The following is a 15,079-nucleotide window of genomic DNA, read 5'->3' on the forward strand; positions in this document are numbered from 1 at the left end:
CAATTTAATCTAATTTCTTATATAGTAAAATCTTCAGGACAGGGATCCTGTCTTTCTATATGTTTGTAAAGCAACCAGCACCAAAAAATTCCCAATCCTGACTGGTGCCTCTGGACAAGTAATAATAATAATGATACACTGTATTAAATATGGGTTGACATTGAAATTGTAATTTTATCCTTAATAGCACACCATATATTATTATTTCTTGAAGACCAGTAGTGGTAATCCATTATTATCCATTTTCATGTGCAGTGACTTCACGTCCTTTGTACCTATATAAATAAGTAATGTCTTCCATGGCTAAGAGTCGCACAATCAGATTCACAGACTATACTATATACATGCTAGTCATTAATAAATGTCATGTGATGTGTCAGTACAGAATTTTGTAGGGATTCCAAGTAAAGATGATTTCTGAACTGGTTCCTCAAATCCCTGCAGTAAGAGCACCATAACCTGGTGTCTGTCGCTGGCCACATTGTCCAGTGACAAAGACAATCATACTTCTCTGCAGAAATGGCCTTTAAATTATAAAGAAACACAGGATGCCACATTTGTTTTACTAGCCAGAGAACTGTTGCCCATTCAGTCTCAGGTAAACCTTGCGGAGATTGTACTCTTTAAATGCATCGCCTAGATTCCTGGGGTGATGTCTTGACCCCCCACTCTTGCGCTCTTCCACCAAGAACAAGGGACAGAGCAGTGTAAAGGGGCTCTAAAATGCTAGTTCCAGCTGTGGGAGAAGGATTCCCCCGGCACAAGAACTGCAGAAGACAGCCATTAGCTTCTTTTCTGTGACTCGCTTACAAGCTCTGATGTAAGGAACATGCCAAGGAACATGAGCAGGGTGCCAGAATGAGGCTGGGGGCAGGAACAGCATGTCGGGGCAGGGACACAGCAGCCCTGAAGACTCTCTAAATTATGCAAGGGATGTCTCAGCCCTCAGAGCAGACCAGGTTTATTTCGGGGGTGGGCCCAAAGGTGGCTTAAAATTAAAGCGTTTTCTGCCTGGAATGTATAGTTTTAAACAAAGAAGGCATGATTATTTTTCCCACTCCCCAGTTTCCATAGCCTGGCTCCAAAGACCAGTTCTGTGTTATCTTCTTTAACCCCCTTTAAGCCCTCCTCTCTGCTCTTTAACCCTTGGCTTGTGTCTTCCCCTCTCCTTCACTGTCTTATTCAATTTTCTTCTTGTAAACCATAAGGGCCTGATTCTCATTCTCATTTTATACTTAGATAGTGTAACCGCTCTGACATTTAACTACTCTGACAGTGCAAAGTGGCTTTAATGTAAATAAGAATCAGCCTGTAAGAATCAGTGAAGTCTATCTATCTATCTATCTAAAATTCTTTTAAGTGCTTGTGTCTCCTGCCAAGTCCTCCTGCCTCTACTGCTCCAGGTAATTCCAGCCTTCACCACCCATTTTTGTGATATCTGACACAAACATATTTGTGCCTTCTTCCACATTGCACTTTTCCCTCCTTTAAATCTTCCCTTCAGACTCACCTTTGCTCGGAAGCCTATCAGAGATCAGCCAATTTGTGACGGTTATCACTTGACGGTAAAGGAAAAAAAGGGAAATGTGTATATTCGATAATATAACTCGCTCCCTACCCTCTCCTATATAACTTGTCATTTTACATACAGGGCAAGGACCATGTTTTCATACAGGACCATGTTTTCAGCCTAGTACAATGGGGTCTTTATTTAAATGTCTAGGTGTTATTGTAATATAAACAAAGCTACATTTCAATTGGGAGTATTTTTAAATGTTTGGAATGGGAAAAAAACATTAACTAAGTTAATATATTACCTGTATAAAAATCAGTTTGGATCTGTTGAGTAAATGCTGCAGGTTTGGTGGTTAAATATGCTAAGTTCCATGTTAAATAAAAAGATTGAAATACTGCTTTAAATGGAAGACATCAACTCAGCCTTGACTATAGAATGTCTAATAACATCTCAATGATGCATTTGTGTCTGTAGTTTAGCAAACCAGAAATACTCTAAAGAATGGAAAATGCTGTTTCCATGACTTTATTTCCATGAGTTTTGAGGTGACCACATCATTCTTGAACCGCAAAGGCATGCCACAGGAAAACATTTCCATACACTATAACATAAGATGTAAGCTGAACTGAGATACCCACTAATAGCTCTGGAGTTTGGTTTTGTTTTTTGTCTGTCATATAGACCAAGATTTAAAAAAAATAAGAGCCTAAAGTTAGGCTCCTGAATCAATTATTAGGTACTGGAGCTAGAATTTTCAAAGGAACCTAAGGGAGTTAGATGGCCAACACCTATTGAAATTCAGTGGGACTTGTTTATCAATTCCCTTAAGCTCCTAAGAAAATTCCAGAGGAATTTACCTGATTTTCAAAAGTGCTGCATATGTGGCAACTCTCATTAGCTTCAGCACTTCACCTGAAGACTCTAAATAAGGGGATAGTGCCTTAACGTTAGACTTCACTTTTTGCAAATTTTAGCTGTAAATTGTATTGCAGTTTGTGGTTTGGATTGTATTATGAGTGTTTAATCTCTTTTTTAAGTGACTCATTGAAGAAATTTATTTCCTTTCTTACTCCTGGAATGTATTTTTGGAGATTGTTGGAAATAATACTACAGGGCCAAATATTAATAACAGCCAGATTCTGACAGCCACTGTAAAGCTGATGTCAGTGGGGTTACTCTGGATTTACACTCATGTAACTGGATCAGAATTTGATCCACTCTTTTTCTGTGTGGGTGTGTGTATGTGTCTGTATGTCTATGTATATTCAGTTGCAATATGTTGCATGTTTATAGTCTTTGAAGTAATACGTTGTTATCCTTTTCTTTGTTTATTTAACATTGCCCATGTTATCTGCTTTTTCTCTTTATTGTCATAAGACATTTTCATCGGTTTCATTCATCGAACTCCTTGAGACATGTGTATAAAAATTACTAGTGAGTTTTACAATCTATGTTGTTTTGATTTGACCAGAAAAGAAGTGAGCTTCAGTAGCCGTAAGACTTCTCATTTCCAAAACACTTTTGCTGTTTTGGTTGTAAAAATGTTTTGTAACCTCCAACTACAATATTAACATTATAGTGACCATGGTTTGTTTTTATTCATCATTTGAAAAAAGTCTTCTTTGGGATTAAAGCTTTCATGCACATTAGTAAACAGTGGCAAGCCGTCCTGAAATAATTCTCCTTCCTTACCACATATTGACAAACATATTAAAACAAAAACTAACAGATGTCCGAAAAAGGTGTGCCAGAAACTTTGTAGTTAGCTGTGTCTGTTTAGTACTGTGGATCAGCAGTTCAGTTATTTCTTATTATTTTTTGTATATGTCTTTTTAGTGACATTCCAAGGATTCCTGAGAGTTCCCATCCTCCATTAGAGTCCAGTAAGTATACATTTTGTTTTTATCTGCACACATATTGCAAAAATATTTTTACATTAAAAACCCTGTGTTTCCTTTATCATTGTGTAAAACTAGAATCAATATTATATAGTTCAAATCTGGGCTGTATTTTAATGCTTTCTTCCACAGTAACAATGAAAGTCCATGTGGTGTTAATACCATGTGGATACAGCATTTTTTGTGGTCCCAGACAGTCTAATCTTTCTAGATCAGCACTGTAAGAAAGGTAACTATTATTACCCTCATTTTACCTATGAGAAAGATGAGGCAGAGGAATTAAGTAAGGAAGTTGCCAGAGGCTGCAGAGGGAGTCATAATTTCCCATCTCTGATTGCCCTTCCCCTGTTCAGATTCCTAGACCACATCTCTCCCTATCTGATCCAGAATGTGCCCCTCTGTGAGTCTCTTAGGCCTTGTCTACACTGCCACTTTACAGCACTGAAACTTTCTCACTCAGGGGTGTGAAAAAGCACCCGCCTGAGCAAAGCAACTGTGAGCACTGTAGAATGGCAGTGTAGATAGTGCACCAGTGCTGGGAGCCATGCTCCCAGCACTGATAGCCACTCCCCTCATGGGGGTGGGTTTTTTTACAGCAGGAGAGTAGAAGCCTTTAATAAGGCACACCTGAAAGAAAGCAGCTTCCACTGGAATTGAGGGGCACCTGATAGTTTATTTCACATAAGAGATTCCAAAATGTAGGTAGAAGTGAGATCTTGTCTACACAATAGCTTGCACTTGCTTAGTTAAACTGGTGCAGACCCGTTTGGATACTCTTATTTCTGTTTAGCTTAAACCTGTTCCTAATTTACTTGACCTAAACAAAAATTTGACTGATTTAAACTGAAATAGGAGTGTCCGCGCAGCTTTTTGCACCAGCTTAACTAAATAAGTTTAAAATCATACTTTAAAATAAACTGATGAAACTGTGTATAAACCAGCCTTGAATAGTTAGAAAACCAAAGTAATTCACAGATCTAATAAAATTGGCTTGAAATCAGTTCTAGGTCTTCCATTGTTTCTTGTTTCTTTCATTCATTTAGGTTCAAGTTCTTTTGAATCTCAGAAGATGGAAAGGCCTTCTATTTCTGTTATTTCTCCAACTAGTCCTGGAGCTCTAAAAGATGCACCACAAGTCCTACCAGGCCAGCTTTCTGTAAGTGTATATTATACCCAGAGGGAATACCATTTATCTGTTACAGTATATTTTGTTTGTTTCTGTGAGTATTGAGAAATATCTGGCTATGTTACATAACATGGGTAATCTATTATTAAGCAAATAATCAGTTTTCTGCTGCTCTTTCTGTTTCATCTCTGTGTAGGACATGTGAAGAGTTATATTCTTGGAAGGTCTATTCTGTTCAACGACGCCTTTTTGATTATATGAACATTACTTCATATAATTTTATGTGATTATAATGGAAGTTGTGCATATAAAAGATGTAATGAATACTCTCATAGATTATTTGTACATGCTTCCAGTCTCTTTAAAGGTATTGGAGTCACGTAGATAGTAATTTTTCCAGATGCTAAGCAGAGAACAGACTCAAATATGCCCTTATGGTACAATTATTTTACGAACTAGCTTGATCACATTTAATAGTTTTCATAAAAGTATCTGCTAAACAAGTCAGGTTAAATGCATTCCACCTCTACATCAAGTATCACCACAGTACATGCTTCCCACCTAGCATTTAAGATAGTACTACTGAAGTAAACTCACTCCTATGTAACCCAGTGTACTGCATGACTACGTACAGAACATAGTCTACGGGCTAGACAGTATAGCTAGCCCACAGCTTCCGTCTGTAGCAGGCTGTAATCAAAAACATATGCTACTGCTTTCTAAGGACCTGATCATGTATCAATTGAAATCAGTGGCATATATGTTTGAGTGCAGGATGAGGCCCCAAAGAAGCAATATTGTGAGCCTCTCTGTATATTTATCCATCTTGCTGTAAGAATTCTCTCTCCACAAAACAGAGCTGAGATAGCAAAGATAACAGTGGCCAGTGTCCCCACTGCCCCCTCAGTACTGTAAGGCTAGGTTTTGCTTCAGTGAGTTAGAAACCTAAGAATGTTAGTTATACTTGAAGAATGTAATGAAGATCTGTGGAACTTTTATTTAATAGTCAGGTTTTTTTGAAGAGTGATATTGCCAGAGATTTCATGATCCAATATTTATGTGCAAAGCCTTTGCGTATTCGAAAAAAGGCTTGGAGAAATAACTGTCATGGATTCTTCCAAATTGGCTGAGAGCCATTTTTTTAGTTCATGTGGTGTGATTTCTGCCATAAGAAACCCAAAACGTCCAAACTAAAATCTCACACAAAACAAAAGAAAAAAATCTTGTAGAAAACTGTATGAAACATTGTTAGCCCTTCCGAAAAACATTTTATGTTTTGGCTAATGATACGCAGCAAAAATAATTGTATATACTTTCATTTTCATGAATAATTTCTGGTAACTTGGATCTTGTAGGTGAAACTGTGGTATGACAAAGTGGGGCATCAGTTAATAGTAAATGTTCTACAAGCAACAGATCTGCCACCTAGAGGAGATGGGCGTCCCAGGAATCCTTATGTAAAAATGTATTTTCTTCCAGATAGAAGGTAATATTCCAAGTGAAAAATGTATCAAGTGAACATTTTAAATATTTTAGTTATAGTTTAAATGCATGTTTCTCTCATATTTTCCTTTAATAGTTTATTGTAGTTTAGATGAACCTTAAAAGGTATAAAACTAGCATGCATTTATAATCAGATAATATCAAATTGTAAGTAATTTGCTCCATAGAAATATGGCTGAACCTGGAATACTGCACAGCAGATACTGATCCATTTTAGACATAAAAGATCATTAGGCTTTTTATCAGTAAAATGTAAGTAAACATTGATTTCACCATACACATACAAACAGATAAAAAAATATTCCAAACAATAATAATAGAAATTTACAGATAGGCAAAGTAAGAAAAATGTTGCTTGAGGTCTTATTAGCGTTTGATCTAAGGATATTTACTTCATGTATTTTGACATGTGATGTTGACAAATTGTGTTTTAATTATTATACAACTTTAACTTTTTTGAATCTCATCACCTAATATCATTAAATAATTATTGTATGCCCCCCATTGTCTAATCCCTCCCATAATTTCCCACAATTGTAAAAATTTAAATAACTAAAAATTGAAAAAATGCTTAAAATTTATAATTTTGTACAACTGTGAAAATTTAAATAGATACAGAAAAATGCTTTAAAATAAACATTGATGATATCCATCATAATTATAAAAAAATACAAATTGAATATTGCCAAGCCTAGTAATCATGATGTTTAAATCAGAAAGGATGAAAACAAATATAGCCTTGAAAAAAGAAAAGGAGTACTTGTGACACCTTAGAGACTAACAAATTTATCAGAGCATAAGCTTTCGTGAGCTACAGCTCACTTCATCGGATGCATCTGTATTCTTTTTGCGGATACAGACTAACATGGCTGCTACTCTGAAACCTAAAAGAAAAGGAGTACTTGTGGCACCTTAGAGACTAACCAATTTATTTGAGCATAAGCTTTTGTGAGCTACAGCTCACTTCACTGGATGCATTCAGTGGAAAATACAGTGAGGTGATTTATATACACACAGAACATGAAAAAATGGGTGTTATCATACACACTGTAAAGAGAGTGATCACTTAAGATGAGCTATTCCCAGCAGTGAGCTGTAGCTCACGAAAGCTTATGCTCAGATAAATTGGTTAGTCTCTAAGGTGCTACAAGTCCTCCTTTTCTTTTTGCAAATACAGACTAACACGGCTGCTACTCTGAAATCTGTACTCTGAAACCTGTAATTATAGTCTTGGTTACTAGATGGCAGTATGTGACCTGTTTTTGCATTATAATTTACAAGAATGTTTATGTTTCAGTGATAAAAGTAAAAGGAGGACCAAAACAGTAAAGAAAAGCCTAGAACCAAAATGGAACCAAACTTTTCTCTATTCACATGTACATCGTAGAGATTTTAGAGAACGAATGTTAGAAATAACCGTATGGGACCAGCCAAGAGTACAAGAAGAAGAGAGTGAATTTCTTGGAGAGGTGATATATACAATGGCATTACAAAATAATTATATTTTAAGCATATAAGAAAGTCTAACACTTCTGTATTAAAAAAATAATGCTGTGCAGTTTTAAACTAAGATTAAGTTCAATAAATTTTCTCCTAGATCCTTATAGAGCTGGAGACAGCACTTTTAGATGATGAACCACATTGGTATAAACTGCAGACACATGATGAATCCTCACTACCTCTGCCTCAGCCATCACCTTTCATGCCGAGGAGACATGTCCATGGTGGAGAAAGCACTAGCAAAAAATTACAAAGTAGGTCCAAATGCTATCGCTGTCCGTTTTCAGTTTTAATTTGGGAATGATTTGTGACAGTCAGTTATGCTGTAATAATGTTTAGATGAAGTTTTGGTCGTCATATTCAAAAATAAAGATATTCTTTCCAAAACATAACTGAAAATACAATTGGAAATGGAAAAACTATTACATTTCCTGATCAACCCCACTGTGGTATGCAACTTCCAGGTTGGCAACATTTGTTGAAATTACCTATAGTTTGAAATGTTAGTTTTTGCATAGCTGTCTTTGTTAAACACTGAACTGAGCATAATACATGATTTTAACAAGGAAAATGGGATGTTTTTATGATTACTAAATGTTGGGTCTTAAAAAAAAAAAGCTTCAGACTCTAAAGCCTGGGAGCAGCTTTTAGTGTATTGATCATTTCAACCTCCGACACACTTATTGTCCCGATACAAAACTTACTTTTGCTACATAGAATGCGTTTGTATGTGTGTGATTGGGAAGATGAAAATCAGAAAATAGTACAATAGTCAAAACCTGTCCTTCTCTGATCAGGTATTAATTTTTTGAGAATTTAAATGTGAAAACAATGGTTTTTAAAAAGTGGCATTTCTCAGAGCCATAGCATAGCATATAGTATGGGTTGAAATAGCTGCTATATGGAAATAGCTGCAACCTGTAGCCTCTACTGTACCATTTTGTCTGAAATTAGATTACATTTTAAAAATATGAAAGAAATAAAGAACAAATTCTAAAGGTATTTTCTCAGGTATTTTTCTGATCTTTTACCTGCCTGTTAAGAAGAGTAAGAGTAAGAAAACTAATAAGTTCCAGCCAGTGCATAACTTCATAATTAACTGATGCACTTTTAGTAGCTGTAACAACTAGATACTGTTGAAACTCGTGCATTAAAAAAATAAGCATATAGATATCAGACTATGCCCTCATTCTAAATTCAGTTTAATTCTCATTTCATATAGTTTAAATATAAAATCACCCTATGTTTGAATCACAGGAATAACTAGAGTTTTTATTTAAACATATTTTTACATTTTCCAATACAACCAGATATACAGGTATTTATTTGCCTTACTGTTGTGCAGGATCTCAGCGAATCAGTGATAGTGACATCTCAGATTATGATGTTGATGATGGTATTGGAGTAGTTCCTCCAGGTGCGTGGGTGAAGAGCATGGTCCTGCTTCTTTTTGCTGTTCCTTCCCTCCTCCCCCTCTAATTTTCCAGACTCCTGCAGGATGCTGGTTTTGGAGATTGTGTTATGGAGAAAACAGTATGACTAATTACTCTGTGGTGTCTTTCCTTCTAAATTAAATTAAAATGTACTGTTATGTACTAATTAATATTTCTGTTTAGATGTGACTGTTTGGATTTTGCATTTAGATGGTTCAAAGCTGTTTGTTTGTTACTTCACAGTGCTCTAAGCATACGTGAAACTACAATTTTTATTCTAATAATTCAGTTAAAATACTAATTACAATTTCAATTTCCATTGCATTTTTTTTATTTTGCTTCTTGCTTGAAACCCAGATATAATGCAGTCCTCCAAGGAATATATTTTAAATGCATGGTTGAAAATTCAAATGCATGTGGCATGGCTATATCTTTTATACTTTTCATAAGCATTCATGAATTATCATTACCATAAATGTGCATAAATGTATAAATATAGAGAGAGAATATCTTGATTCCACTTTAGGTTAGCACCCTTTGTATATTCAATATAATAAAACATCGGGGCATATTTTAGATACCATACCTTAAGTATATTTCATTGGCAGTTGCCACAAATCACAAGATTAAAACTCCTATTCATGGCAGACTTAGTAAAGAGTTGCTGTTTACCCACCCAAGCTAAATCAGGTTTTCTATGTAAAAGTTACTTGTGAAAGTACTGAACATATTAAAAATATGGTAGTATTTGAAAAGTTCTCCTTATTAATCTATGATTAAAGTAACCTACAAACAGCAGTTATTCATGGCATTTTTGCCATTCGTGTGAAATATCACTGCATTGCTGAATGAGCTAAACTCTGCTCTCATTTACATCAGTTTAAAGCAATAGGGTTGTGCCCGCGTAACGAAGAAGAGAATTTGTCCCAATAGCCTTAGCACTAGTATTACATTTAATGGAGTGATTTTCTTCATTCTTTCATCAAATTAAATAGAAAAATATTTTAAATAAAATGATTTCCATTATTTTTTCACTTTTTTTTCCTTTCGCAAATGGGGGTGCAGATATTGGCATGCGTGATCCTTTACTCATCTCGAAAGCTGCACTATTCCTTTTTTAAACTATATGGGGCTTTTCACTTACCAGTTCATTCTGGGCAACAATTCCCCATCTGCAATGACCTATCTTCCATCCCACAAAGCAGTCTTTCAAAATGTATATGACAACAGCACTCACTGGAATACATTTTCGAATGCTCAAATAGCACTTAGATGCCTAAGTCCCACTGAAAGTCGTTAGGAGTTCGGTGCCTAAGTGTGCCATTGTACCTTTGAAGAATTCATGGGCCATATGTAACTAGGGCCTTTACTGTCTCAGAGACCACCTCTCTGCTTTTGAAGTCTCTGCCATCCATGACAGTTGAGTTGATACTAACGGTTGCTAAATTAATGTGAGTAGGCTGGCTGGAAGAAACTTATTCCCAAACTAGTTCTACCAGCTCATGCAAACCCATTTTACGAGCTCATCTGACAGAGCCCAAGTTAACTGGCCTTCAGAACTTAATATGTATAACCTGTTTCATTCCTTTGACATTTGTCAGATATGGGTGAGAGAGACTGTTTGTAGAGTTGGTTTCCTTCTAGTTTCTGTCTGGAAGAAATCTCTGTGTATATATATATGCAAAGTTATATGTTTTACTACATTTGTGCATGCAGCCTGAACTCTTAGGAAAGGGCAAATGTTATAAATGAAAAAAAAAAAGGTCTGATAAAGGAAGATGCAATGCTAAACTTATATTAAGATAAACAAATTAGAGTTAAACAGCAGGTGAGACTCAACTCTTCTGCTGCAGTTGGAAAACATTGTCAGTGTTATGCATCAAACTCAGATTGCCTGAGAAGCTACGTCCCCAAATTACTTTTGAAAATAACTTTCACACATCCAGTATCAGATGGCTATTGGGTTGGAGACATCTGTGAAGCGATAACAAGATAATTAAACAAAACCTAAAGGATGTGTGTGTGTGTAAGGTATGGTCCTGATGTGGGTCTTTTTGCTACTGTTTTTTTCTTTTTTCTCTTTCCATCTTTCCATCAGGAATGTGTTACCTAGGGAGGTGGTGGAATCTCCTTCCTTAGAAGTTTTTAAGGTCAGGCTTGACAAAGCCCTGGCTGGGATGATTTAGTTGGGGATTGGTCCTGCTTTGAGCAGGGGGTTGGACTAGATGACCTCCTGAGGTCCCTTCCAACCCTGATATTCTATGATTTCATATTTGATTCTCTGATTTGGTGCAATTCTAATGGCATCCACACCTAACATTTGAAACTTGCTATCAGACAATCTACAAGTGAGGAAAATCAATTAAGATCCCATATTTTGTTGCTTTATCCTAACTTGCTCTTTTTTAAAAAGGAGATTTACAAATGATATATTCCAGACTTTGAAACAATATATCATGTATGTGGAATCAAACATATATTTAGTAGAGATACAATATCAGATGGCCATAAGGTTCATTAAAAGTTTCTAGATAGATGACTGACATGAAATGACTGCCATTAACATAATGGATCACTCCCTCCTTGAAGCAATTCTTGCTTTCGTGGTTCCCTTCCTATCTGTTGGGAGTTCCTCCTTCTTTTCTGTCTGAAGTCTTTCACGATTCTGCCCTTTCATTGGGCAAGCTCATCGAGTCACATATCAGCTCCTGCCTCTATGTTGATAACTTACACTGAATCCAGAGGGAAAACTCTCATTTTCTTTAATGGGGCCAGGATTTCACACTATCTCTAAACCCCAAACTACTTCACTTCATTCAGATTCACAACATCTCTTCCTGGAATCCCGCTGCCAAATCTTTTAAGACCAGATACTGCCAGCATTACTCACACTTACTTCCTTCTTAGTGCTATTGACTACAATAGGACTAGTCTGGGATTAAGGTGCTCCTCAGCATGAGTAAGGATGGCATAATCTATCCTATAATATGTAAGAAAATTGAATTTATTTTTTTTCCTTCCAAGGCCTCTCTTTGTCCCTTTGCTACCTCAGTGGTTACATTACCAACTATGTTGTTGTTATGGCAATTATGAAGATCTATGCTAAAGTTATTCTCACCATTGTTAATTGTTTCTTGGTGTTGAAGTAACAATGCCAAAGTACAATAGAATAGGGTAAAGTGTTGTTTTAAGGGAGCTGCCACCTTTGTACGTTACATGTTTTTGTGGTATTAAACATCTCAGAATCATGTGAATACAGAACCTGTGTTGACTTTTAAAAATTATAACACAGTTGTTCAAAATGAGTTTCTCTTTCCACTCTGTTGCTAAAGCAGGAGTTCAGATTGTTCCTTGCAATAGCTAATGATTTCCCCAAAATCTAAGCATTCATTCATGTATGCCATGTGTTCAATTGTTGCATGAGATTGCAAACTCTGTGAATCTTTGGTTTGTATATTGCATAGCAGTGTATCCACAGTCCTTTGAGGGGATTTTGGTACGGCCATAATGTAAATATTAAAGAAGAACAAAAATTATATGCTGAATACTACTCTTGATAGTTAAATGAACAAGAAGCTGCTGCTCAAGTATTTTTGTTTGGAAATGTTGATTAAAGCAATTTTAAAATTGGACAAACATCCTGATAGTGATTTTTAATTCTAAACAATTTTTAAAATTTTTTTTACTTAGCAGACCATTTGCCGTTCACTCGTAGTATTCACAGGAAAATTACTTATGCAATATCTCTGGTATCCAATTACTATGTTTAACGTAATGTCAATACTTTTATGTTCATTGCAGTAAGGGTGGCTCTGGTCCGGTTCACTTAGAACTCAGCTGAAACTGGCTCAGGAGCCATCTCTTATCTCAGGGATGCTCTTTTGTTCCATACTGGCTGCTTCTTCCATTCATGGTGGGCAGGTAGTTTAGATGAAAATAACCTAAATTGCTTTGAATTCATAAAACAAACACTGAATGAGGTTGGGGTTCACAGTGTAGAACAATTACCATGTCACTTGAAGAAGTGACCTCCAGTGAGCAGCAATACCTAACGCATTAGATTTTAGGTAATATCCCCCAATTCAGGTGACTTGTTCAAGCCTCGCTTCCCCAGTATGCACCCAAACTCCTCTTAGTTTCTCTGCCTCTATACATATACACACATTACATTTAAAGGTAATGCTAGTAATTAATCCTGGCTGCATGACATTTCAGGATTTACAATAGCTAAATGACTACTTGAAAATCTTGTAATCATTTAGATGTGCTTTCCTGGAAAGACCAACCATTACCTGCATGTTCGTAGACCCAGATCCTTACTGTCTAACATCATTTTGTTGCACTTTTACCAGTAGGTTATAGATCTAATACTAGAGAAAGTAGATCTACAACGTTAACTGTGCCAGAACAGCAAAGAACAACACATCATCGTTCACGATCTGTATCTCCTCACCGTGGTGATGATCAGGGCAGGACCCGTTCACGTTTACCAAATGTGCCATTACAGAGGTAGGGTTCACAAGTTAGCAACATTAGTTATTGAAACACTTTGTGATTCAAAATTTGTGTAATCAAGCAGAGATTCTATGTCACTTTCATCTGATTGAACTCTTCATTATTTTTCACAGTGTATTACTTTTTCTTCATGTGTTAGTTTAATATTGAAGCACAGAAATTGTTTGAAGCCTACCACATCCTTAATCCTCTATTTAAATCACCCATCAAGTTTCTTGCTTTGTTAATTGCAATACTGTAACCCTAATCTTTCCTTACCTGACATCCTCCCTACTGTTTATCATTTTGTTCATTGTGTTGTATCTAAAATTTAGATTGGAAGCTCTTTCAGGGAGAGACTGTGCCTTTTGTGAGTCCACCATGGGTGCTATAAATAATAAATAACAATATACCATTAATAACCATGAATGAAATGATTTTGCAAGTAAGAGTAATCTGAAGTTACCAGTTCCTATAAATTACATTCTAAGATTCTTTTTATGGGATTTGTTTAGTTAGAGAGAAAACAATAAAATACCAAATGATATATATATATATTTCAGAGTAACAGCCGTGTTAGTCTGTATTCGCAAAAAGAAAAGGAGTACTTGTGGCACCTTAGAGACTAACCAATTTATTTGAGCATGAGCTTTCGTGAGTGTAGCTCACGAAAGCTCATGCTCAAATAAATTGGTTAGTCTCTAAGGTGCCACAAGTACTCCTTTTCTTTTTATATATATATATATATATATATATATATATATGTATTTCAGAGAACAATGATAACATTTAGACTGGCTATAAAGTTAAGTATATAGTTCCTGTGTGTATAACTTCTGGTAGGCATCAAGTAATGAATAAGTGAATCTCTTTTGTTTTTTTCCTGCTTTACATTCATAAAAATGTGTTGTGTGCTTTACATTTTCAGATGTAGACATTGCCAGGGTTGGTAGACTCAAAACTTGACAAACCTCCTTCATTCCTCTGTATGGAGAAAGGGAGAGGAGAAGGAGCTTCTCTGAACCTCTCTTGAAACCCATAGCCTCATCCACTCATTCTCAGTTTTCCCTCCTCTGTCCTCTGGAGGTGTCTTCACTAGAAATCTTGGTACCTTCAGTAGAGCAACAGCTAGCAATACTGCAGTTATACTTAGTACTAGCCACTAGTGTAAACTGGGCTCATGCATTTTGACATTGTGGTAAAAAATGATAGAGCCCTGCTCACATGATTGTATAAACATAATAGTAGTATTGATGCTGGCAGCTACTGTAACAAAGATACTATGTGTTCTAGTGTAGACAAAGCTTGTGTTGCAGATAACGTTGCTTGGACCATAGATGAGTACAAGAGACTTTTTTCAGTGCCAATCACATGCTGGTCCCAGAATGACTTAATCCAGAGTGGCACCAGGCTTTCCTGGTCTTACAGTGGAAGACTGAGTTGCATTTAAGAAATCTGTTCAGGCTATGAGGCCAACCCCTCTTTTTGCTCCTCACACTTAGCTGAAAGGCCAGACAACCCTTCACTTCCCTTTTAGAAAACAAATTTTTGAGCTCTTCTTGGAAAAACAGTCAGGAACTTTCAGTCTGTCAGCCAAACACTGAAACTC

At 36.2% G+C, this 15,079-nt stretch overlaps 1 protein-coding gene across 40 annotated transcripts in view; it reads left to right on the forward strand.

The window, feature by feature from the left end:
- The window catches only part of RIMS1 (regulating synaptic membrane exocytosis 1), a 507,401-nt gene that overhangs the window by 313,819 nt on the left and 178,503 nt on the right, over window positions 1-15,079 (forward strand). For 24 of the 40 annotated variants that reach the window (XM_073336446.1, XM_073336400.1, XM_073336430.1 and 21 more), the window contains 7 exons: window positions 3,353-3,399; window positions 4,458-4,570; window positions 5,896-6,026; window positions 7,341-7,512; window positions 7,641-7,797; window positions 8,889-8,960; window positions 13,329-13,485. In XM_073336446.1, coding sequence (XP_073192547.1) covers window positions 3,353-3,399; window positions 4,458-4,570; window positions 5,896-6,026; window positions 7,341-7,512; window positions 7,641-7,797; window positions 8,889-8,960; window positions 13,329-13,485 — 849 coding nt within the window. The remainder of the gene's footprint in view (window positions 1-3,352; window positions 3,400-4,457; window positions 4,571-5,895; window positions 6,027-7,340; window positions 7,513-7,640; window positions 7,798-8,888; window positions 8,961-13,328; window positions 13,486-15,079) is intronic. The other 16 variants (XM_073336401.1, XM_073336416.1, XM_073336435.1 and 13 more) reach the window with 3 other exon arrangements.

This window comes from Lepidochelys kempii, chromosome 3 (genome assembly GCF_965140265.1).
Source record: "Lepidochelys kempii isolate rLepKem1 chromosome 3, rLepKem1.hap2, whole genome shotgun sequence".
NCBI classification, from domain to species: domain Eukaryota; kingdom Metazoa; phylum Chordata; order Testudines; family Cheloniidae; genus Lepidochelys; species Lepidochelys kempii.